Source organism: Protopterus annectens, chromosome 2.part1 (assembly GCF_019279795.1).
Source record: "Protopterus annectens isolate FY-2018-M chromosome 2.part1, PAN1.0, whole genome shotgun sequence".
Lineage (NCBI taxonomy): Eukaryota > Metazoa > Chordata > Ceratodontiformes > Protopteridae > Protopterus > Protopterus annectens.
In genome coordinates this window covers 573,756,954-573,783,110 of record NC_056729.1, presented here as the reverse complement: position 1 = coordinate 573,783,110, position 26,157 = coordinate 573,756,954, and the positions used below count along the sequence as shown (strand labels likewise).

The 26,157-nt window shown below is 41.2% G+C and overlaps 1 protein-coding gene across 1 annotated transcript in view; it reads left to right on the top strand.

Moving 5' to 3' along the window:
* Positions 1-26,157, top strand: part of CHRNA2 (cholinergic receptor nicotinic alpha 2 subunit) — a 403,744-nt gene that overhangs the window by 151,980 nt on the left and 225,607 nt on the right. The window contains exon 3 of the mRNA XM_044062347.1: positions 13,170-13,321. Within this exon, the coding sequence (XP_043918282.1) occupies positions 13,170-13,321 (152 nt within the window). The remainder of the gene's footprint in view (positions 1-13,169; positions 13,322-26,157) is intronic.

Sequence of the window (26,157 nt, the reverse complement as noted above, 5' to 3'; positions counted from 1 at the left end):
GAAACACCGGGCAGATATGTTAATCGAGAGAAGAAAAAAATTAATTTGGTTATTTCCTGACAAGTACAAATCAATGCATGTTGGAAATTAATTTTTAGATGTTTTATGAATTCACCACTTTTGGTAGTGCAGGAAGGGATAATAGAAGTTTGTTCCATGAGTATGTAATTGAATGCCTGTAAATTATTTTTCCAATATTTTTATTTGGATTGGTCACCTGAAGTAGGTTTTGTTGCATGCTTCTGAGGTCACAATTTGGTGTGTAGGGTGTAAGTATGGATATAAGGGCAGGGGAGGAGTTTGGGCTATTCAGGATGCTATGTGCAATTTGTAGTTGTGATATTTGAAGCATGTGGGGGAGCTCAGGCCATCGTAAGCCTTTCAGGGATATACAATGATGGGATTTGTAGTTATTACTGGCTGTAAATCATGCTATCTTGTTATAGGTGGTTTCTAGTTTGGTTAAGAGATTATTTTGGAGATTTGTAAGCATGGGAGCAGCATACAGCAAAGATGGTAGAATAAATGTTCGAGTCAGTATAGGTCTACATTTGTTAGGTATATATTTGTTGTTGCAGTATAGAAGACCTAGTTTTTGATTAGACTTTTTGATACAGTTTAAGATATATAGGTCGAATTTTATTTGGTCGTCTATAGTAACACAAAGCAATTCGGTATTTGAGTCAGCAGTTATAATTGTATTATCTAAGGATGAGATAGTGAAGTTTTCTTTAGCTGGACAGTGGTTTTTTGGAAGAGAAAGGAGAAGGTTGGTCATTAATTTACTTGGTGCAGAGATTGCTGAGTAGTAGTGTGGAGATTTTGTAAATTGTCAGAGGTGTTAATAATTGTGGAATTGTCTGTGTACTGTATTAAGGTAGAGTGGGGGCAGGAGACATGAAGGTTGTTTGTAAGTATATTAAAAAGTAGGGGGCCCAGGTTAGAGCCCTGAGGAACCCTGGTCTTAACAAGACTCAAAGGGGAGAAGGATGTTTGCAGAATGAGCCCAAGCAGAGTGAGGGCAAATGGAGTGGGATGAGCCAGAAAACTGGCCAGGCTGGCTTCCAAGAAAATAATCAGCAAAACAAAGCTCAGTCAATTCCATGTCAGTGTATTGTGGTGTCTACCTAATAGCTAGAACTTTTGTGTTACTAATCTAGTACTGTGTGGTGACAAGGACCACCGTTTCTGTAAGGAAAACATTACAAGTATGGGCTACAGGTACATAGGTAAACCCTCTCCAAAAGAAAGAAAGTAGTTTTAAGTAATTGTCCTAGGAGTATAATAGGTTCATAGGTTCATAGGTTCATAGGTTTATACTAGGCTATCTGCCCTAAGGCATTTATAAGCCTAGCCCAAATTATTGTGGCTTACGCCACCCCTTATATGAAAAAATACTGTGCCCATTAGTTTGTTGTGCCTCTGTCCAGCAGTGACACAGAGATGATTCCTGGGGTAAACCTACGATCTCCCATCCACAGGTCTAGATTTCTCTTGAACAGAGTCAGCGAGGTGCTCTGCCTCACATGGACCGGGATTTTATTCCACAGCATAGGGAGTCTCTGAGTGATAAATCTATCCCTCCAGCACGTCCTATTTATATCCGTGCTAAGGTTTAAGTCGCTTGCTGTAGTGGTTTTGGTGGATTTGGATTTTTTGAGGTGGAGCATGTCCATTAATTCCGGGTTGGACATGGCCTTGTATGTCAGGAAGACAAATGGGGGGGGGGCAGTAGTGTGCATGCTTACAGTAAAAGGCTATAGCAAAAATATCTTCAGTTTAGAGGACAGATTAAATACAACTGTAATATATACATACTCTAGTTTAGCTGAAAGCACTTTAGCATTCCACAGACGCAGAGTCTCACAGTGCAGGGCAACCAGACAGGCTTTGGTTTATTGGAGCTTGGCCAGGAAACAGATAACACTTTTGCTGAGGAGCCTGGAAATAAATAAGAAAAGTAAGTAAACATTATGTCTGAAGTTTTAAAACAGTCAGATTACCAAGTAACTAAGAAGACAGAGGATGCAGAGGACATCATACCTTGTAAGAAACAGCACAATTGCAAGGAAAGCAGAGAATAAAAAAACAAAAAAAAAAAAAAAGGTAACTGCAGTTGTTACCAAGCTATTATAACATACACTATACTATTATGTATTGTTATAAACGGTATGAAAAGAAACAGTAACTAATAAGATGCTACACACAATAATGCATTCTCCACTGAAAGTCAGGAATAACAATGGTGATATTATACAGAAACAGAGTCGCTTGTATCCCTCGGAGGTTACAGTAAGTTCTATTCTAATTGCCAGACAGGTTACTGATCTAAAAGTACAGACAGCAGGCGACAATATTCACTTTAGTGACTAAAGCAGCATTGTACCTGTTATTTGAAGTTGCAATATGCTATGAATTAAATTCTTAACTGCATAGCAAAACACTCATATGCTCATACCTGAGACAAAATGTTGCATTATTTACTACATTTAATTTTTTAAGTAAAAATAGTGCATTGCAAGTTGGACCCACCAGTAGTGGTCTCACTCATTCTTATAAATAGACACTTAGACACTTAACACCATTGAAGTTTAGAGAACTTTAAATACTTGTATAGGCTTTCAATAGCATGTAATAGATGCAAGTTTATATTCTATGAGATGTATTTTCTGTCATTAGAAAAAAATAGAAGGTGGTAGGAATAACCCACTGGAATTCAAACAGCACTAATGACAATTATTTTTGAATGTGGGTATATTGCTAGGTTTACCTGACCATATAAACGTTATATGTGATTTGAGAATAAAACTATAAAACTTTATTATAATGCTTTAATACTATTTTTACTGCTCTCTGCAGTGATTGGTTGTTTCTCATTATGTGTATTTTTTTAGTATTTAAATGATTTTTTAAGTATTTAAATGATATCATGCAAGTTCAACTTTTAACAGTCAGATGAAGTCTCCACAGAAAAGATTAAAGTGCTTACTCTCTTTATTTAAATGTGATTTTTTCTAGTGTTTCCACATATAGAAGTTTTACTGATTTTTACCAGTACACACACACAAACACACACACACACACACACACACACACACACACACACACACACACACACACACACACACACACACACACACACACAACACGCACACACACATACACACGCAGACAAACACACTGCACATTCACCTTCGTGGAAAATAGAGGATTCCATTCAACTTGCTCCATATTTTTGAGGTGCTGGGGTTAACTAGAGCAGATATATAGACATACACACAGACAGGGAGGGTGTGTGGACTCCATATAGAAAAAAACATAGCCAAGAACTTTATCAGAGCAAAGTGCTGTGAAATGGCAATACTACTCACTGTGCCACACTGGCAATATACAAGTTACTTTTGCACACATCCTCTTTCTGTGAAACCACCAAAGTTAGCGATCTATCATGTGTAAGGTCTATGTTTGTGATGGTAAGTGACAGAAAATATGTCCAGCTTCTTACTCAAGTACACAGCAAAAAACATACCCCACCCTACACACAAACATAATGGCAGTGCCGATGATGTTTGTACTAGAAAGTCAAATAAAGTATAGCCAGCGTGTTACTCTTACATTGCAACATGCAACACACACACACACACACACACACACACACACACACACACACACACACACACACACACACACACACAGATAAATTTTTTTACAGATTTCAGCAAGCAGCAATGCTTTGTTTAACATTGGTAAGGCCACACCTGATTTGTAGCTGTTATTTAACAGTCATCAAATAACAGGAGAGTTAAGTTACTTTTATTTACCTCATTGAGGAGTAATTCATATCTACTACTGTCCTTGATTTCACAGAATGTCCTTGATTTTGTCTCGTAATTTTGCTCTGCCTCTAATAAAAAGTTTGATTTGCTGATAAGTCATTCAGTATTACAGGCAGTCAATAAATCCTGACATTAGAGTTACATACTTCTTATTGTCCAAAAACTGCATGTTGATGCAAAATGCATTATTCTATTAACCTTTTAAGTGTTCCTGATTTTTGAGCCTTTATTCTGATATTATTTTTGTCTTTTTCCAGAACTTTGAGCAAATAGGTTGAGAGTTGAAGTATCAAGTGTTCTACCAGTATTTATAAAACTCCCTAAAAAAAGATTGGAAGTGTCACTTCTTAAAATCCAAGGTGTGCACTGAAACTGGTCACTCTGGTCTGCTGAGCTCATGCTCTTACCTTGTTCTTCTTCATTCAGTGATTGCTGACTTTATCCTAATTGAGTCATATCACATCCCTATTTTAGATAAAGAGTTTAATCAGAAAATAGCAATCATTTTACTCCTAATTTTTCCCAAACCAGCATCAGCTATTGTGGGGCCCCAACACAATTATGGATGTTTAAGAGCCCCTCCCTACAGCCATGGGTATTGGGGATGACACCAGTTTCTCAGTCTATTTATGAGGTGGCCCACTGCACATGTTCAAATATATGAAGCAGAACTGCAGTGCAATAATGGTCTAATCTAAAAAGAGCTCTGCTCAATTAATAAATCCAGTTAGGTTCCAGTCATAAGATTGAATAGTAAGAATGCCAAACTGTCTCGAGCTGGCATGTAATACTGAAATTGCAAAATTCCAAAAAAAAGTTGTAGCTGATTGTGCAAGATTACGGTACAGCAGGGTGGGATTTTGCCTTTTACCATTTGTAGTATGAAGTGTTATATATAATTAGTAGGGGGTGGGAAGAGCACGGGGTCTTGCTTCTTGTACAGAATATATTTTACCATTTTTTTTTTCAGGTTTGGGTTTTGTGCTTTTGTGAGTCAATCTTTTCAGATCAATCTCATGAGATTCTAACAGTTGCATGTTTGAAAATTTTAAAGGTATCTAACCAGTCAAGTCTTAACCGTCATCATACATCTCAACTTCTTAGCAAGCAAAATCTGGACAAAGCCTACAGTAATGGGGGGGGGGGGTAACAAACGCTCAATAATAGGGACATGTTTTAAATATTGCTCTTATAAACTTAGAAAGTTGATAGAATAACATCTCTGTGTTAGCATACATTTTTCTGAAGGATGTGAAGTCTGAAACTCAAATGATTGTCATGAGGGGTTGGGAGGGTGGCCTAATGGTTAAGGTGTTTGCCTTACAAACACAAGGTGCAGGGTTTGAGTCTCACAAGGGATAATTAGCTAAGCTTAAAAAAAAATGTTTCGCAAGGGCAGTTAGCTTAGTACTAATCTATGAACCTATAAAGCTCTATCTATGACTTAGAGATTTCAATCCTGAGGGATTTGTCACAAAACCACAAATTTTATGATAAACAGACAAAAAATATGAGGAATCTGGACATTCTGCAAAAATTTGAACAGTTGAGAGGTATGTATGACTGTCGCATCTTAACTTTGTCTTAACTCCTTACAGCAGAGTGCCCCTCCAGGCATTTCTGTAAGTTACCTCCTACTGATGCGTCTAGGCGTCAAATATTGCATTTTCATATTTGCATTAATAATTCAAAAACCATGCCACATACTAGGTATCAGAAGATTTCATCTTAAAGCATTCATGATGGTAAACGCTTTTGTCCCAATCCCTTCAAATAACTTGCATCAGACTGAAATGACATTTGATGACCTTTATTAAATTTTCTTAATCACAACTTTGTCTGACAACTTTCTTAACTTTATTAATCACATCATGAACATCCATGTAACAATTACCAGGGCAACGTATCCCACTCACACTGCCCCCCCCCCCCAAGTAAGCAGCGTTGCCTCAACTGCTCGCTTATTCTCCCTTATCAAAGCAGCATACCACCACTCACTTCCATCCAAAACCAACCTCCTTGAATCCAATGCCTACCACCAGAGAGGGAACAGAAGAGGGACAAGCCTGCCTCTCTTCCTCTCCTAACCAACTAATAAACATAAGAAATAACCAAATCTTCAATGCCATAAAAACAGGGAGGGAGGGTGGTCAGCAATTTGAAGCCTAAGTCTGACCTCCCACTCAGCTACCCTCACATAACATCCCCTTTGCTCCTCCTTACACCTACTTCACTTCCTCTGCAACATCCACCCATCCAAACTTAACTCTTTCTTACCCACTACTCTGTCTAAACTGTTTCACTTCCCACCCAGCCTTTACCTCTGTCACCCCCAAACCTTTAGACCCCCTTTACATACCTTTCTTCTAGCCAGCTAACCAGTTAAAGTGTCTTTGTAGAACCTGCTTTGTTCCCAAACCTCATTTGTATTAATATTTGATTTCTGTCTAATGCAGCTAAAGATATATTGAATATTATTTGTATACTGTTTGTATTGTAATAATTTTCATATTTCTCTAAATATCTCAACATTCAGGTAATACAGATAGAACTGCATAGCCTCCTATAAAAGCTCACAGCTGTATGAAGAAAATCCTGCTGGCAATATGTGTCTTGCTTGAATGGTTACTAAGGTATCATAAGCCGTTTATGCAACATTACAAAATTAATATTCACTGCCTTTATTTTGACTTATAAAATCCGGTTTATAGCATCAAGCTGAATGAATAACACTAATGTAAACATTTATCCTGAATAGTTTGTTGCTAGTAACACTTATGGCTCCAGAGAAATGAATATTTGTTTGAACTGTATGGTGACAAACTCATTTTTTAAGGTTCAAGCCACAGTGACTGGGAGATAAAAGTAAACATTCAAAAGAGCTGTACAGGTGAGAATGAATTAAACAATGGGAAAACTATGCATCTTTACCCTGATTGGAGAACAAATGTTCCCCAGCAGAGTGTTGATGTACAGGTAACTCCCAGTAAAAATAAATAAATAAAACAAGTCTGCTGCTTCACAGCAACATTTTAAGCTTCTGTGATGCTTGGACAGAAAAAAACAGCCACATTTTTTATGCTCTGTAAATGGGGCTTTGCTATCTTGTGAGTGTAAAATTTAAAGAAAAGTATCTAAAGAAAAAAGGTAATGTGCATATATATGTATGCATGAGTACAAATCTGTGTGTGTGTGTGTGTGTGTGTGTGTGTGTGTGTGTGTGTGTGTGTGTGTGTGTGTGTGTGTGTGTGTGTGTGTGTGTGTGTGCATGTGTGTGTGCATGTCTGCATGTGTGTGTGTCTGCGTGTGTGCGTGTTTGTGTGTGTGCGTGCATGTGTACGTGCGCGCGCATGTGTGTGCACGCGTGCACATGCGCCCGTGTGTGTGTGTCTGTGTGTGTGTGTGTGTGACAGAGAGAGACAGAGAGAGACAGAGAAAGGCAGAACAAGACAGGAAGCATGATTAAGAAAGAGATAGAAGAGAGAGAGCTTAACGATGTTTTTCGACTGCAACAAGCAGTCCATCAGCAGGCATAATCTAAACAGTAAAAATTAGGAAACTGAAATGTTTCTCATTACTGACTTTAATCATCAGTGATTTACCAGCAAATCAAACACTGTTATGGACAAATCAGAATTATCCTGAAAAATCAGAAACAGTAAAAGAGGCACTGTGGTGATATGGAATGACATCCATTTTATGATTTTTTTCTTTGTTTATTTGATCAGAATAAGACATCTGAGGTATACTCATTGAACAAACTGGCTGTAATTGCTGGTCTTATGTCTATCTGTGTGTATCTGTCTGTGTGGCTGCATACATATGTGCCTGTGGGCGCATGTGTGGTTGTGTGTGTGTGTGTGTGTGTGTGTGTGTGTGTGTGTGTGTGGGGGGAGGGGTGTGTGCGTGTGTGCACATTTATTTATTTATTTAATATTTGTTTACTGGGAAAGTCTGACTTGGAACTAAGCCAAATTTCGGTGGGGGCCCATTGAGAAATGCTGTAGATGCATTTGTTTGTAATGTATGTAGTTCGGTCAGTGTGTGTGTGTGTGTGTGTGTGTGTGTGTGTGTGTGTGTGTGTGTGTGTGTGTGTGTGTCTGTGTGTGCGTGTGTGTGAGAGAGCACGTGTGTCCACAGGTCTGTGTGCACATAGCTGTGAGTCTGTGTGTACCTACACTTGCGTGTGTGTGTGTGTGTGTGTGTGTGTGTGTGTGTGTGTGTGTGTGTGTGAGTGTGTGTGTAGTTCTGTGTGTGTGCATGTGTGTGTGCATGGATTTGTGTGAGTGCCTGTGCATGGTTCTGTGTGTGCAAGTGCTTGTGTGTGGTTCAGTGTGGTTCTGTGGGTGCGCATGTCTGTGACGTCTGTGTGTGCACATTAATGTATATGCGAGTGTGATTGTGCGTGCACACCTGTGTCTGTGTGTGCAGGAGTGTGTGAGTGTGAGGAAAGTCTACATGTGTGTGTGTGTGTGTGTGTGTGTGTGTGTGTGTGTGTGTGTGTGTGTGTGTGTGTGTGTATGTGTGTGAAAGTTTGAGCGAGCACAAGTGTGATAGTGTTAGAAAGTTTGCGAGCTCGAGTGTGTGAGTGTTAGAAAGTTCGTGTAAGTGTGAGAATGTGTGCCTGTGACAGCGTGTGTATCAGTATTAATGACTTACATAACTTATATTTTGAATGTAAAATACTTCCTCCGACAACAATTACATATGCTACAGCAAGTTTAAAACATTAGGTGGAAGAACTATTTTACATAAAAAAATATTTAAAAATGTCTAAAGTAATAATATTAATGTGTATGCGAGTGTGATTGTGCGTGCACACCTGTGTCTGTGTGTGCAGGAGTGTGCGAGTGTGAGGAAAGTCTACATGTGTGTGTGTGTGTGTGTGTGTGTGTGTGTGTGTGTGTGTGTGTGTGTGTGAAAGTTTGAGCGAGCACAAGTGTGATAGTGTTAGAAAGTTTGCGAGCTCGGGTGTGTGAGTGTTAGAAAGTTCGTGTAAGTGTGAGAATGTGCGCCTGTGACAGAGTGTGTATCACTATTAATGACTTACATAACTTATATTTTGAATGTAAAATACTTCCTCCGACAACAATTATAGGTTCATAGGTTCATAGGTTCATAGGTTTATACTAGGCTATCTGCCCTAAGGCATTTATAAGCCTAGCCCAAATTTTTGTGGCTTACGCCACCCCTTATATGAAAAAATACTGTGCCCATTAGTTTGTTGTGCCTCTGTCCAGCAGTGACACAGAGATGATTCCTGGGGTAAACCTACGATCTCCCATCCACAGGTCTAGATTTCTCTTGAACAGAGTCAGCGAGGTGCTCTGCCTCACATGGACCGGGATTTTATCCGACAGCATAGGGAGTCTCTGAGTGATAAATCTATCCCTCCAGCCCGTCCTATTTATATCCGTGCTAAGGTTTAAGTCGCTTGCTCTAGTGGTTTTGGTGGATTTGGATTTTTTGAGGTGGAGCATGTCCATTAATTCCGGGTTGGACATGGCCTTTATGTCAGGCACATGTCACCTCTGAGCAGACGGTATGCGACTGAATAGAGCTGGAGTTTCTTCAATCTGGCAGCATATGACAGATTTTGGAGTCCCTTTATCCTTTTGGTGAGGAACTTTTGGGGTCTCTCCAATTGCTGCAGATGTCGGGTGAGATACATCCCGAATGGGGCATTGTACTCGATCATTGGTCTGATAAGTGAAGAGTACAGGGAACAATGACCTCACTAGATCTGGATGTGAATCCCTTCATGATCACGTGGGCAATGTAGAAGGTCTTTCTAACCACTTTAGCAACGTGAGTGTCAAAAGAAAGGCCACTGTCAACCTGGGTCCCCAGGTCCCTGATAACCTCTTCTGTGCTTAGTGGATTGCCACCTATATGGTAGCTTGGGGTTACCTTGTTTTTCCCGAAGGGTATGACTATACATTTTTGGCGTTTAACTTCAGGCCATGGCTCTGGCACCAGCTATCTGTTTCCGTGAGTCCCTTCTGAAGGATATCCGTGTCCGATGCACTTTGCACTATGGCCCAGTTTGCAGTCATCTGCAAACTTTGTCAGCCAAAGTCCTCCCATGTTGGCCTGTACTTCTGAGAAGTAGATGCCAAACAATAGGGGGCCAAGGACCGAGCCCTGTGGGACACCACTTGTGACCGGCTTGGAGTCTGACACAGCGCCAGCAACTCTAACCCTGTGGGTTCTGTCCTTAAGCCAGTTTGCAACCCATCTTGTGACATATGGGTTTACATTTAAGCTGGTAAGTTTTTCTACAATACCCGAGTGGGGTATTGTGTCGAAAGCCTTTGCAAGGTCAAGGTAGGCTGTATGGACTGCCTTTCCCTCATCAATGGCCTTGGTGACTGTTTCGAAGAAGTCGACTAAAGGCATGATCTTCCCTTGACAAAGCCAAACTGGGTCGGGTCCAATGTCTGCAAGTCCCCTATATCTTTGTTTATGAGCTCCATTATGATCCTCTCCATAGCTTTGCAGACTAGACTTGTTAAGCTTATGGGGTGGTAATTACCAGGGTCCGTAGATGCGCCGCCTTTGTGGAGTGGGACCACAGTTGCCATACGCCACTCCTTGGGCATGTATCCTGTGGTAAGGCTGAGATTAAACAGCTGCCTTATGTGCGGGTTTAATTCCTCATTTAGCTCATGTAGCACACAGCCGGGGACACCATCTGGTCCCATTGATGCTGTGTTTTTAGCTTTAGAGAGAGCAGCTTTCACTGTGCATTTGAGATGTCCAGGAGGCTACACTCGGCTGGGATAGTTATCTCTCCTTTAGGGGGGAGAGGGGGGTGAAGTTTGCACTGAACCTGTCTGCCAGTATGTTGGCAATGTCTGTGGGTTCAGTGATTTTTGTATCATTTTGGACTAATTCTGAGCATATCTGGGAGTTTCCACCCATACATTACATATGCTACAGCAAGTTTAAAACATTAGGTGGAAGAACTATTTTACATAAAAAAATATTTAAAAATGTCTAAAGTAATAACAAATATTTAATAGATAGTTATTCTCCTTCCAGGCATACATTGGGCCTCACAACATTCTTAGCTGAGCTCCTCAGTAACACACACCCTCTATTGGGCATTATTTCCTGCTTTGCACACACTGGAGACAAACTATAACTGTGTGCTCCAAGTTATTTCTGCCAAGTTAATGTCCATCTTATAGATGGAAAGCACATCATCAAATTGTTTCACTTCAAACTTGTATATATATTCTGGCTAGAATATTCTATTTGTTCTCAGTCTAGAACCAGTGAACAAAGTAGTCAATCAACACCCAAGATATATCTTTCTGGACTTAGTGAAAGAATACACTGCTGCTGCTAGATGCCGTTGCTTTGAAGTGAACCAGTTGGTTAATGTGCTTTCCATCTGTAAGACGTACCTTAACTTGTCTGGTAGTTGGCACAAAGGATTAAGGAGCTATTAACAAGCTGTTTCCTGTGGTACAATAGTCCAGAGTTTGATTCCCTCAGTCCCCATTACCTAAATCTCTGACTCAGAACAAGTGATTTAATTAGACAGCCCCCTCGGAGTGACAATGGAAAAGGTCTGAAGATCAGTGCTTTACCTCGGTTAACAAATACAAATGAAAAAAAAAAAAATTGCAGATTTTTGCACAGGAGACACTTCACAGAAGCCTCTTCGTGTTTCTGCAGCTGTTCATAGTAGCTGAAGCTAATTTATAATGTGTTCTTCTTAGGCAAAAGGTTTGAAACCTGATACCTGAAGTTGGAAATTGGCTGTTTGTTGTCAGAATATCACATCCTATTGTTAATCAGGCTTTATAATTCTATTTGTCACTCTTTCTTTCTCGCTCTCTTTCTGACTCCGTCTTTCTGTCTGTCAGTCTCTTTTTCTCTCTTTCTCTATCTCTCCCCCTTTCTCTCACTGAGAGGGTTTGCTTTTACAGATAGAAACTAGCTCTGTGATGTCAGAACCTCACATACTTGTGTTAAGGGTGTCATATTTCTGACTCTGTCTGCCTGTGTCCATTTGTATCTGTTACTGTCACATTCTAAATATACATTTCTCAGTAATGACTGTGTCCATGCATGTATAAATAGGGCTGCTAAGCATTAGCAATGCACCTTCTGTACTATTGACTTCAGAAAGAGTTCTCACATCCATAGCTCTGAGTTATATTAATATTACGGGATTCTGACACCTTTCCACATTGCACCAAATATATTTCCTTATGGCTGTAGGCAGAAATGTGACATCTTTCTCCAGATTCTCTTACAAGTATAATATCAGTTTTGTTAATCATGTTTATGTTTGTTAATGAGCTGATTTCTGCAGTCCAGGGTTTAATTCCCTCAGCCCCATTTGTTTACTGTGTGACTCTGAGCAGGGCAATTAACCAGACACTGCTCCCAGGCTGAATCTGAAATATGGGTCAAACATCAGTCCTCTGCAATGGCTGACAAACAAACATTCATACATACATATACAAGCAAACTTTGGAAAAGGGAGATTTTTGCTTCATTTCAGCATATTTCACATTGTTTCATATGCAAAACTAGATGAGTAAAACTCTGCCAGTAAGACTGTGTGTCAACATATCACTTATAAGCTTGTTTCTGATGTTCTAGAACTGCAGGTGATGTGTACATGTCAGTAGCTGTACCTAGCATTGTACAAAGCACAACTAATGTCATTAACCAGATACATTTGCATTGTTGCTATCTGGCACTTTAACAACATTCTAGAAATTAATATATTTTTTGATATTTATCCTTGGAACATGAAATAATATGTATTTTATTTTGATTATGCTCTGCTTGCATGCTTTTATGAGTACAAACCACAATTATCAGCAATAAAAGCCAGATAACATGTGAACTAGTAGAAATAATGTAAATATACTAGAGAGACATGTATAAAACGATTAAAGGTGATCCAGTGAGTAGTCATGCATGAGTGGAAACATTGAGACATTAGAGCTAAGGTTATATCATTGTGTAAGGTAGTTTTATAAAATGCTTATAGTTGGTGAAACTGTTTAGCTTCATGCGAGCGCAGATGCAAACACTGTGCCATGGTTTATCCCATGGTATGTAATTGGTCCCGTTATTTATCTTTGAACAGATAGATGAGGATATCAGGTTTTAACATATGCATTCTGTTAAGATTGACTAATGAAAAGTCAGCAGGTATGATGAAACTTGTTTATGTAATTGAAAAATCAAACAACTAATTCTGTAGTGATTATTATAACTCATCTTCTGAGTTGCATTTCCTCATGTATTTGATAACCTTTTGTAAGTACAATGAATGGCTTTATCATTGTGTTTCTGCTGTAGTGTTGAGCCAGGACAAAACAAGAACACATGCAGAGGAGCGTCTCTTCAAGCAGTTGTTTACTGGCTATAACAGATGGTCCCGTCCTGTACCGAACATCTCAGACATTGTCATTGTCAAGTTTGGTTTGTCTATTGCACAGCTAATAGATGTGGTAGGTAAATTACGCCAGAGGTCTGTTGTTGAGGAATACTGCTCCTATTTGAAAGCATGCATTTTACAAACAAAAGTAAAAAGAAAAAAAAAAACCTTCATGTGTTGTGTTGTGATTTATATTGTGAAAAACAGCTAAATGTTTATGGAAGATGATGTAAAGCTATGTAATCATGGTCAGATAATAGAACAGCTTCACTCTTTTATAACACTGAAAATAACCCTCTTGAGTGCTTAAAACACACAGGAAGAAAGAGAATTTATGCAGTTATACTTGATAGTTTCACATCAATAAAGGATATTATTATATGGATAGCGTATATTAAGATGGTTTATGATTTGCATGTAAATACCTTGTAGAAAGAAGCAATAAAAGTATCTGTAATATACCAGCTGAGCTATTGTAGTGTAGGAAATAAGCCTTTATAGATTGTTTACAAAGAAATGGCAGTTTTTCCATCTTATGTATACTTACGCATTTTGAAACCAGATAAAAACAGTAAATTACAATGTTTCAACAGTATAGAATGATAAGAGTTGAGAGTACATACAAAACCCAGGATAGCAGTACAGCACTGTTGAATGTAAGTGGTTTGTTTCTGTAACTTACTATTACTTGCAAGATCCGAACAAATGCAAAGAATGTGATGCATTTTAATACAGATTTTTGTTCCAAGCTAATGCAAGTCAGTATAAGGGAGCATCATTCCTTTCATTGATTATGTAGCTACTGAGTTTCTGAGATGGATTTTGGACAAATAGTATTATTGGTACTAATCACATCAACAGCAAAGTGGTGAAATATTTCACAGAAATTCTAATGTTAATGAAATTTCACTAAAATAGGTAAAGAAATGTTATAGCCATTTAAAAATCCTTGAAACATTTTAAATAAAGAGAATGTGCCAAGAGTTAATAAAATGTTAAATTGGTATATCACGCTGTAGTTTAGAAATGTTCAAAGTCATTCTGATTCCTATTTAAAATGCATTTTATAGCATGCCTTTCTCAGATAGCACATCCATGCAGTGTTTAATTCTTCTGGCGGTCAACATCAGTATCTTTCATTTGACTCCGGCCTCCCTCTCTCTCTATGATCTCCCCATGGCTGCAGGGGTTTCTGTAGCTTCTTTCGTGCTATGTTCCCCTTCCCCCAAAACAAGATGTTTCGAATTACCAGCTATGCTTAATGATTTATTCATCCATAAAAGGGCCATTGAATCAATGTGATTACATGGTAACTGTACTAGAAATACTTGTATCTGTCAAGACTCATTTAAAAGCCATGCTGCTTTCAACATAAATCACCTTCATTAATAGTTTATTCCAGCACTATATTGTACAGGAACTGATAAAATCATGGAAATGACAATGGAGTCTGAGGTTAAAAGAAAGGATAATAACAAAATGTCAGGGGAAGATGCAGCTTGCTAGGGTTGGATAACAGCTCCATGTCTGTTTAGTAACTTGGGCAGGGTGGGTAAAGCACAAGCACAAACATATTTAATATTGTGTGCCTAGTCATGCAACTGCAAACATATCTCTAATAAAATAACATGGAATCCACCTCATACACATCCTGGCAATCCAGTAATTTAGGGGATGTGGATGCTGCAACATAATGTGGTGGTTTTCACTAATAAAGCCTCCCTGCCTCTCAGCCTTTTAGCTTTCAAAATCAGAGAGTCCATCAAAAAAAATCATAGTAGAGGGTCGCAATTCATGGAACTCAAAATTTGCATATATATGTACAATCCTCAGGGTGAAGGTACAAGTGTGTAACTTTATCCTCTTCTCAGGTTCAACTGATATAATTAGGACAGTTCTGATGCTAGCATAGCTATACTAGAAAATGTATCATTTCTGCATCTAGCAAGTCATACATACATACATACACACAATACAAAATGAACCAAATGACCATCATCACACCTGCAAGCACTTACCATCACCAGTACAAATATGCACCTTTTTTAAACAGTATAATTCTTCAGAAACTTCTATCTTAAAACTGGATAACAAAGTACTCTTTTAATGCTAGGAACCTCGATAAAAAAACTATACTCTTTACAAGTGCTGCTTACATATATTACCCATATACCAATAAATAAGTAAATATTGTAAAAAGCATCATCACAGAGACATGGTTAAAGACCATTATAAGCATCCCCTTAAGGATTTGAACATCTATCATTTGTTCAGACCCACCATACTAGATGAAGGCACTGTATTTCTAAAACAAAATCTCCCCTTCAGGCTTGCGATGCAGGATAACAACCTGAAATTCCTCCACATCTACATACCATGAATAAAAATAGAAGTTATGTTCTTACCATAACGTTCCATGTTAGTTGTCTTCTTCTCGCCTTCTTCTTGCTGGATGGGTTCGGAGCCGACCTCGGCTCCGACTCGGCCACTCTAAAAGCTCGAGAGTTGGTTCCACCGGCTCGAGGCTCCCCTTATATCCCACAATGCTAGGCGAGAGTTACCTCAGATCTCGTTTGTAAGCTAACCCCAGCTTATAAAAGTAACAGACTAACTGTAAAAAATAGTCCACCTCTAACAACAGGAAGAAAGAAGGGTGACCTACATCCTGAACCAGGAAATATGCATAATAGCATATGTCTAAGAAAGAGGTGGTAGAAAGAGAGGTCACAATCACAACTCCTCTAGGTCTGTCCAGGCCAGGGGAAGGAGGGTGGGGCCAAGAAGAAGGCGAGAAGAAGACAACTAACATGGAACGTTATGGTAAGAACATAACTTCTATATGTTAAGTTGTCTATCTCGCCTTCATTCTTGCTGGATGGGACCGCGTCCCTAGCACCTTGTCCCGGGTGGCCTAACGGAACAGACTCCTGAGAACAGTGGAACCAAAGTTAGCTCTATGCCTAGAAGCTAAATCCAACTTATAATGAGAAATGAAAGTGTGAGGAGTAGCCCAAGTAGCCGCTGCACAAATGGTGTCAATAGGCAGTCTGTCTTGGAAAGCTAAAGAAGTAGCCAAAGCTCTGGTGGAATGAGCCTTAGGTTTATCAGGCAGCTTTTGATGTCTAATCTCATATACAAGGGAAATCAATGATGTTAGCCATCTGGATAATGATACCTTTGAAACTGAAAGTCCCTTTCTGCTCTCCACATAGGAGACAAACAGCTGATCAGATTTTCTGAACTGTTTAGTTCTATCCAAGTAGTACCTCAATTGACGGTGAACATCCAGGCAGTGTAATTTTGTTCAGACCTATTGGAGTATTCTGGAAAAAGACTGGTAGATCAATGGATTGATTCAGATTTGATGTCGAGACCACTTTAGGCAAAAAGGACGGGTTAGTTCGTAAGGATACTCTGTCCTTATGAAACAAAAGATAAGGAGGACGACAGCTGAGTGCTTGAAGCTCTGAAACTCTTCTAGCTGATGTAATAGCTACCAGAAAAGAGTTTTCCATGATAACAATTTTAAAGAACAGGAAGCTGCAGGTTCGAAAGGGGAAGAATCAAAGAAGCAAGAACTAAATTTAGGTCCCAAGGAGAAGGAGGATTTCTTATAGGAGGTCTGAGAAGAAAAACTCCTTTCAAAAAGGCTTTGCAGAGTTTGTGGGACATTAGGGCAGATTCAGAAATACCCACATGAAAGTTAGAAATAGCTGCCAATTGAACTTTAAGTGTAGAGGAGATGAACCTGCATGGAAGAGTTCAGCTAGAAAATCAAGGACTAGTTGGATGGAAGCGGTGAAAGGATCTATGTCCTTTCCTTGTGCCCAATATGAGAAGCGTTCCACTTACTCAAATAAATCTTCGAGTGGAAGATTTATGGGAAGCTATCAATATATCTCTAACAGAGTGAGATAATTGAGGAAGCCTGGCTAAGGTTGGAACTGGAGGAACCAAGCAGTGAGGTTCAGAGAGGGAGGGAGCGATGAAACTGACCCGACTGATGGATCAAAAGATCTGGAACTAGGTCCAGATTCCACGGTCGCTCCAAGAGAAAACGATGTAGAAAGGGGAACCACACTTGTCGAGGCCAGTAAGGAGCAATGAGGATCAATGAGGCCTTTTGAGCGATAGCTTTCTGTATTACTTGAGAGATCAGTGGGAAAGGAGGAAATGCATACAGAAGTCCCCGGGGCCAAACTTGGACTAGAGTGTCTCTGCTGGGTTGGCCTGGTAAAGGGAATAGAGTGAAATATTCTCTGCACTTGCTGTTTTGGGGAGTAGCAAAAAGATCGCAGCAAGGCTGACCCCACTTGAGAAAAATTTCTCTCACTACAGAGTCTTTCAGAGACCACTCGTGAGGCATGAGAATAGCTCTGCTCAACTTGTCCGCAATATGATTGGACTTCCCGGGGATGTGCGTTGCTATCAGAAAACGCTGAGAAGAAATCGCCCATTGCCACAGTCTGAGTGCTTCTCGACACAGGGGATATGATCTGGTTCCGCCTTGTTTGTTGATGTACCACACTACAGACATATTGTCTGTCTGGATTGCAATTGTTCCCAAGGGAAGAGAGTCTTGAAGAGCTTGCAACGCTAAAAGCACTGCTCTCATCTCCAGAACATTTATGTGCAAGTGGCATTCGTTTGGTTGCCATGTGCCCTGGACTGTCCTGCCCTGATAATGCCCCCCCCACCCGATCAGGGAGGCATCCGTTGTCAGTGTGGCAACCGGAGGAGGTGGAACAAAGGGTCTTCCGACAGGAGCTGGGGAAGACATCCACCACATGAGATGCTTTTGCACGCTTGCGTGATCACAATGGTGTGAGACATTGGAAGTTCCTGGTATGACCATTGAGTAAAAGCATCCACTGAAGGATCCGCATGTGGTATCTGGCTAATGGAAGGAGAGGTATGGCCGCTGCCATAATTCCCAACACCTTTAGAACTAACCTGGCTTTGATTCTGTTGTTGTTGAGAAGGAGTGATACCAATTTGTGAATGTCTGATATTCTCTGATGAGTTAGCCTTGCAGACATGTTTATCGTATCTAGATTTGCGCCTATGTAGGTAATAGTACGACAAGGCGACAAAACAGACTTTTCGCAATTTATTGAAATACCCAGCTTTTGACAAACGCGAAAAGTGTAATCTCTGGCCATCAGAAGGAGATGCTTGGTGGGAGCTGTGAGGAGCCAGTCGTCCAAATATGGAAACACCTGGAATCCTTGTCGTCTCAGGTGAGAAGCTACCACTGCCATGCATTTGGTAAACACCGGGGCAGTGGTGAGACCAAAGGGCAGGGCCCTGAACTGAAAATGACTGGTTCCCAGCCTGAAGCGGAGGAATCTTCTGGAGCGTCTGTTCATCTTTATGTGATAGTACGCATCCCGAAGGTCTATAGAGCACATCCAGTTTCCTTTGCCCAAAAGAGGAAGGATGGATTGCAGCGTGACCATCCAAATCTTGTTTTCTTGACTGATTTGTTCAAGACACTGAGATCCAAAATTGGTCTCCAGTCCCCTGTTTTCTTTGGAACTAAAAAGAACCTTGAGTAGATTCCGGATCCTTGCTGGTCTGCTGGAACTGGCTGAATTGCTCTTTTGCAAGCAGTTTTGAAATTTCCAAAACTGCTAGATCCCTTTGAGCGGGTGGAACATCTGGAAGGGATTTTTTTGACTGGTTTGGAAAGCGAAGAAAGGGGATAGAATAGCCTTCGTAAATGATGGACTGTACCCATTTGTCTTGAGTCAGGGATAGCCAGGCTTCTGGGTATAGTGACAATCTTCCCCCGACTGCCTCCGAAGATGGGCAGTCGGGCAACACCTCAGGGATGCTGAAAGGGCTTGTCAGGGAAGGCTTCCCGATTGCCCTGGTTCTGCGGACCCCCCCTGCCCCTAGGGCGACGTCTACCATTGTTATTCCCACCTCTGCCTCTGGTGGGAAATCGACTCTGTGCGTCAGGCGAAGTCCCTTGAGATTGTTTACGGAACCACATCTTTCCACCCTTCTGGCCTTTGGGGTAAGGCCTGGAAGGAGTAGAAAAACAGACTCCGACGGCAGAAAGGGTCTTGCCATCAGTCTCGCACCTAGTCAAGGTTTCTTTCACTTGAGGACCAAAGAGAGATGATCCATCAAAAGAGGAGTTCGTGAAAGACGTCTTGAAAGGGTCCGCAAAATTGCATAGCCGCATCCAGGCATGCCTACGTAAGGCCACACCTGTCCCTGCGGCTCTGCTCGCTCCATCAGCCGCGTAAGAAAGAAGGCGCATGGAGGAGTTGGTTATGGAATTAAGGGTAGCCAGCTGCGTGTTCATCTTATCTTGGAAACCCGCAGCTGTGGGATCCTTTAACATTTCACTTGCTTCCTTGATCAAGTCTCTTTGAAGACGAGTAAAATGGCACAGGTAGTTCAGCAAACGCATGGTAAATGTCGCTGACGAGAACATCCACTTCCCGTACCTATCCATGGACCTAGATTCCTTGTTAGGTGGATGGACAGGTACTGAAGGATCAGCTAGCTCCTTCTTTGTGGCAGCAGCTACCACCATAGCATCCACAGAAACTCCTTTTGTTAAAAATTGTTTGTCTGCTGGAGCTGTTATGAACTTAGAGGGTCTCCTGGGAGTGGGGTCCACTGAATCAGGAGCCGTCCATGCCTTCTTAGCAACCACCTGCATGAGGGGGTTAAAGGGGGGGGACACCCAGGAGGTGGAAGGACGAGAGCCAAACGCCTCAAGATACACAGATTCGTCCTCCGAAGGGTTGAGGGCTGGCCAATTTCCCCTCTGTTTCAGGATCTCCAGAATGTCTGCAAATGAGACATCTTCAGAAGGGGAACGGGGGGAACCCTCAGAATCATCCAGATCTGTGTCTGACGTGATGGACTCAGGTGAGTCAATGTGTTTCCTCTTACACTTCCTCTTCCGAGGGGCTCTTCTGCCAAATCAGGAGAGGCCTCGAAGAGGATGAAATCCCAGAGGGGCTCCTGAGGAGCTGGCTCTCTGCGGTCCGGGATGAGGGAGTGAGTCGACTTAGCCTGAGGCACCATAGAGGGAGGGGCAGACGGAGCCGACTGTGGAGTAGAGCCAGGCTCTAACACACTCCGCATGACCTCGAATGCACCCCTGTCAGGCAGAGCCAGAGGTCCCCGCTCCGAGAAGCTAAGAACCCCCCTCGGCACCGACAGTGATGGCTCCGAGGCCGATGTCGGAGCCGAACTCACCAGCGCCGAAGCACCGAGAGGGAGGGGTCGGACAAGGGTCCGATGCCACTCACCCCTCGAGCCGACGAGGGAAGTCCGGCGCCGAGATTCTTCCAAGGAAGAAAACGGAGCCGACGACGGAGCCGAAGACAGTTGTATCGGCTCTGACGCAATCACAGTCTCGGTTCCGACATGACCCGGCTCCGAGCTCAAGAGAGTCGAAGGAGGAATATGTTGATGGACCGGGTCCGGCATCGACTGATGAGTCGGGCTCTGAAGCATCTGGGCCAGTGCCTCGGACTTAAGTAGTCGACTCACTACCCTCTGAAGGTCATGATCCGACAGCCTCGATGACCTAGAGGAGTGAGATCTTTGGCTCCGTTCAGACAGCAGGGGAGATCCTGGAGCCGAATGAACGGAGCCAAGAGATGGTGACCTGGACCTCTTCCTAGTTGTCGGCTCCGAAGGTCTGGTCGGAGCCGACACGGGAACTTCTACTACCTCGGCTCCGGCCGGAGCCGAGGGGGCCACAGAAACTGTGGACTGAAACTTATCGGCTCCAGCCAGAGCCGATGAAGGCAAAGGTTGAGAAACCTTAGGTCTCGGCTCAGTAGCCGGAGCCGAAGACCTAGATGCCTTAGAGGGCTTCCCTGTTGAAACAGACAGGGAATCCTCTGGCTTGAGTAAGCCTCTAAGAATCAATTTATTCTTTCTTTCCTGCAGGACCCTGGGGCTGAAGCCATGGCACACAGCACAGGAGTCCTGCAGGTGCAAAGGCCCCAGACAATAGACACAAGAAGTGTGAGCGTCTGTCAGAGACATTTTCTGACAGCACGCATCACACTTCTTGAATCCGAGACCTTTGCTTCTTTAGCCATTTTTATCTGAACAGGTGTACACAAACACGCACACAAACACACTAGTTACACCCTGTCAGATTAATTATAATAAAAACAGTACTAGTAATTTAACTAAAATAATACACACACACACTCCACTAGGGGAGGAAAGGCCTATAGGCCCAAGGAAGAACCAAAGGTTCTTGAGGAAAAGAACGGAAAATTTATGGAAGGGAATAAAAAGTTTTCTAAACTACACTAAACTAAGTAAATATATTAAATTAAAGGGGTTTTTAAAGACTAATTTCAAGAAGAAATAGTACTCACCAAGAACCAGTAGAAACAACCAACCTCGAAGCTGTAGCGGCAAACGAGATCTGAGGTAACTCTCGCCTAGCATTGTGGGATATAAGGGGAGCCTCGAGCCGGTGGAACCAACTCTCGAGCTTTTAGAGTGGCCGAGTCGGAGCCGAGGTTGGCTCCGAACCCATCCAGCAAGAATGAAGGCGAGATAGACAACTTAACATCTCCTTTTCACATCATAACTAACTACAGGACCACCTTTAGGTCCCCTTGGCCCATACCTCCTACCTGGCTAGTATGCATTCCTATGATTTCTCTTAGGGGACTTTAACTACACCTCCATCAACTGGAAGACATACATTCCTTAACATGTAGGCCCAGAGATTTCCAGCATTCATAAATACAAACTCTCTGGACCAGATAGTCTGCATCATAACTAGTGGAGACAGAACCCTGAACTGGGACTGTTCTGTTCCCCATCAGTTATAACATCCTTTCTATACAAAGTGAACTATAAATTAGTCACATTCTCCATACATCTGATGTCACAAGCCTTTTCAAATACCTTAGTATTCAGAGATTATGTGAAGGCTAATCTTCCCAAAACTGAGAAATAACCTGGCTAAATTCAACAGCCTCATCCAAACTGATGACCTCACTGCATATGCAAAGTCCTTTTCAGCCAAATTCTATGCACATAAATAGCTGTATAGATGCATCTGTTCCCCTCTGAAGTAAATAAAATGCCAAATTTAAAAATAAAACCCTATGGTAGAACTTACAGGTTCTACAATAAAAGAAATAAACTTATTTCATACAATTATAAATGTAACTCTCAAAATGTCAAAAATGTTCTTGCTAAACTTAACAAGGAACTGTGGTCCCTGATCAAATCAACCAAAGCTAAATATGAGGTTAAAATAGCCAATCAGGCAAAAGGCAGCCACAAAGGCTTATCTATTTTAGAAACCTCAGAAACAATGCCCAGCACTGCTCAGAGGTAATATTAAATTATATCACATACTCAGACCCTGAGGACATAATCAGTCCACTAATGGATAAATTGAGCTTTGACTCCACCCCCTCCAAAAATTCCCTGTTTGCATGCTGGCATCTATACCCCCTCAAATCTCTCAAGGACAAGTCCTCAAAGCATGTTTCAAGCCAAAGAATGTTGATTTTATGAAGCCAGTAATCATACCAGGCTGTGCACAGGCCAGCCTGAAACAGGATCTGTCAAACCATCTACTACAGCTTTTCAATATCGTTCCTCAAACAGGCTTTAAACAGAATTAATGAAAGACAGCAACGATCATCCCACATGCACAAAGGTGGTGCATCAATGGACCCAAGTAATTATAGACCTTTAAGTCTGACCAGGCTCATCTGTGAGGCTATGGAGAAGACCATTATGGAAACTATAAATAAGGGTATAGGCAACCCGCAGTCTCCTGACTAAAGCCAGTTCAGTTTTGTTGAGGGCAGATCCTGCCTCCTTAACCTTGTCATCTTCTTCAGAAAAGTTACTGATGCAATGGATGAGGGAAAATCAGGACAAAAAAGGCATTCAATATGATCCCACACTCAGGCATTGTTTAACTCTCCCAGTTAAGTGTCAATCCCTATGTAACTCACTCGATAGAAAACTGGCTCACAAATATAACCCAGAAAGTTAGAGTAGGTAACTCTACCACCTCCAAAACACCTGTCACTAGCAGCGTACCCCAGGGTCCAGTGCTTGGTCCACTCCTGTTTAGCATTTATTTCTTCGAGGTCACACCTAATGTCAATGGTTTATTGCTGACCACATTTGCAGATGAATGTGAACTTGGTGCCCTCATAAAATTGACAGAGGGTACTAAGATCACACAAGGGAACCTTTCCCAAACAAACAGCTGGTGTCAAAACCATGGACTGAAATGTAGAATAGCCTTCTTCAGCAAGCATGACTTTTCTTGTAACTATAGCATTCTCAACACACCTCTGAAAATGTATCCAGTAGTGAGGGACCTGGGAACCTATGTGAACAACAAACTGTCCTTTGATCACCATGTATCAATGGTTGTGAGAAAGTCTTTTCTTTATGCAGCTTATTAGTAAGGGTATGACATATAAGTCCAGGATGGACCTGTCCAACACTTAACACAACTTGAATGACTGCAATGTTTTCTCACCAAAAATTCAAAGGCCTAAATCATTAAAACTACACTGGTCATCTCAAAGCTTTGTCTCTCTTCTTGATATCATACAGGTTACTGGGAGGGATGATTTCTACTTCTTAAACAAAGCCTACATGAATCCTGTCCTCTCAGATCTACTGCACATCCACAAGTGCCATGGTGGCATAAACACTTGCTCAAGTTTGTACTCTCTTTTACAACATAAATAGAACAACATGGAGGGATAGATATGTAGCACAGAGAAAACAGTTTTCTATGGAACCATCTTCCTCTCTATCTAAAGTACCCGATTCAAATGCAATTTGGACAACGGGGTTGGAAATCATAAATCCATCTCTGGTTATCACCCAAGTCCATCAAGGATAGGGGCAATAAGTAAATCTTGTGACATCAGCAGAGTAGTGTAGGAAGGATGGGGTGAAGCAGGCAGTTGTCCTGGATGCAAAGTGTTAGAGAGCATGATCAAGAAATGCAGACGTGTACTTCCTTCATTCATTTTCAGTACAGCTTTTTTTTTTTTTTGGCTCTCAGTTTGAAGAGCTGAGGGGGCATAGGTCTACTGTAGGAAGCTGGTACATTTGTAGCAATCAATCAGCTTGTTACTTTGTAAGATGAAGTCTTAAATTAATCGTTAAAACCAATATCATGAGACACATTTTTAAAGCAAACCTTAAAAGCATGTGTATACAATTAAATATCTCAATACATACATTATGTCTTTAATGGAGACCTGTAGGTACAATTTTAATATCCAGGGGTAAAACCCTTTTTTGAGTGTTACTTAATTCATAAATAGGTTCATATGTTCATAGGTGTGTAGTAGGCTAATGACCCTGAAACCTTTATATGGCTAACCCATAGACGTCTCCTGGCATTGTGCCATCCGACATTAGTTCCCAGTGCCTCTATCAAGTAGAGCCACTTGAGTGATCCCCAGGGTGAACTTTCTATTTCCCATCCACTCATCAAGATTTTTTTTGAAGAGGGCCAGTGAGGTGCTCTGCTTGACATGTATGGGAAGTCTATTCCAGAGCATGGGCAGTCTCTGGGTTATGAACCTGTTCCTCCAGCATGTTCTGTTGATTGTGGTATTGCGGTTGACGTCTCTGGAGCATGTGGTGTAGAGGGATTGAGATTTCTTTAGATGCCGCATTTCTAAAAGAGCTGGGTCAGACATGGCTTTGTAAGTCAAGCAGAGATCACCTCTTAGTAGATGATATGAGACAGAGAATAGCTGGAGTTTTTTTGAGTCTGTCCATGTAGGACATGTGTTAAATCCTTGGATCCTCTTTGTGAGGTACTTTTATGGCCTTTCCAGCTGTTGCATGTGTCTAGTGAGGTACATGCCAAACAGTGCATTATACTTGATGATTGGCCTAATGAGGGAAGAGTAGAGGGAGACAATGACCTTTTTCTTCCTGGATGCAAAACCCTTAGTAATGAGATGTGCCACATAGAAGGACTTTATGACCACAGTGGCAATGTGGTGGTCAAAGGAGAGGTTGCTGTCAACCTGTGTCCCCAGATCTGTTATAATGTCTTCAGTGTTCACTGGGCTCCCATCGATGTGGTAATTAGTGGGAACTGAGTTAAGTAGAGTGATGATTTTATAACCAGTTAGATCACAGCTGTTATATCTGATTTGGATGTTTTTTGGAATGTCAGATGGCAAGTCAGTCATGGTCACACATGAAGGAAAATGTACATTACGTGCATGACAACTCTCATTTTTTTATGACTACAGAAAAAAGCTGTAACTCAATCATCTATTTTTGCCATTCCACCAGCATTTATTTCCTTGGTACATCTACAAGAATTGTGAGCACTGACACTATGGTTTCTGTACATCAGGCATTGCTCCCTCACTATTAAAATGCTTTTTTGTATCTCATCCATTATTAGCCAGCCCATCTTGTCAAATCTGATTTTTCACCATGAAAATTTCTGTTAGGCATGTGATGTGTCCACATTTGTTTATTATTCACTGAAGCTCCTTCTGATTTACTGTCCAAACCACTTTTACCTTAAGTATTCCAGTAATAGTTCCAATAACTTGATTCCTCCATTTTTGGCTGTTATACTTTTGGAACATTTTATTGAAAATAAAAATGCCGAATAATATTCTTCTAAACTGATCTCTGTCTTCCATGTTTTCTTCTTCCTAGCAAAGAGCATTCTTCCTCTGTACCAAAGCCTTTGATTAATTTCACTATCTACATTGTCCATTTTAGAAGTATGTTCTTCCAGCCACCTTTTTTTTCTTTAACGTTCTATGTCAAATATTTCTGCCTCTTTACATCATGAATTATTTGAATATTTATCCATTAAGTAGCATAGATATGCACTGCCTGTGCACATCTTATTTTACATTCCATATCAAACTC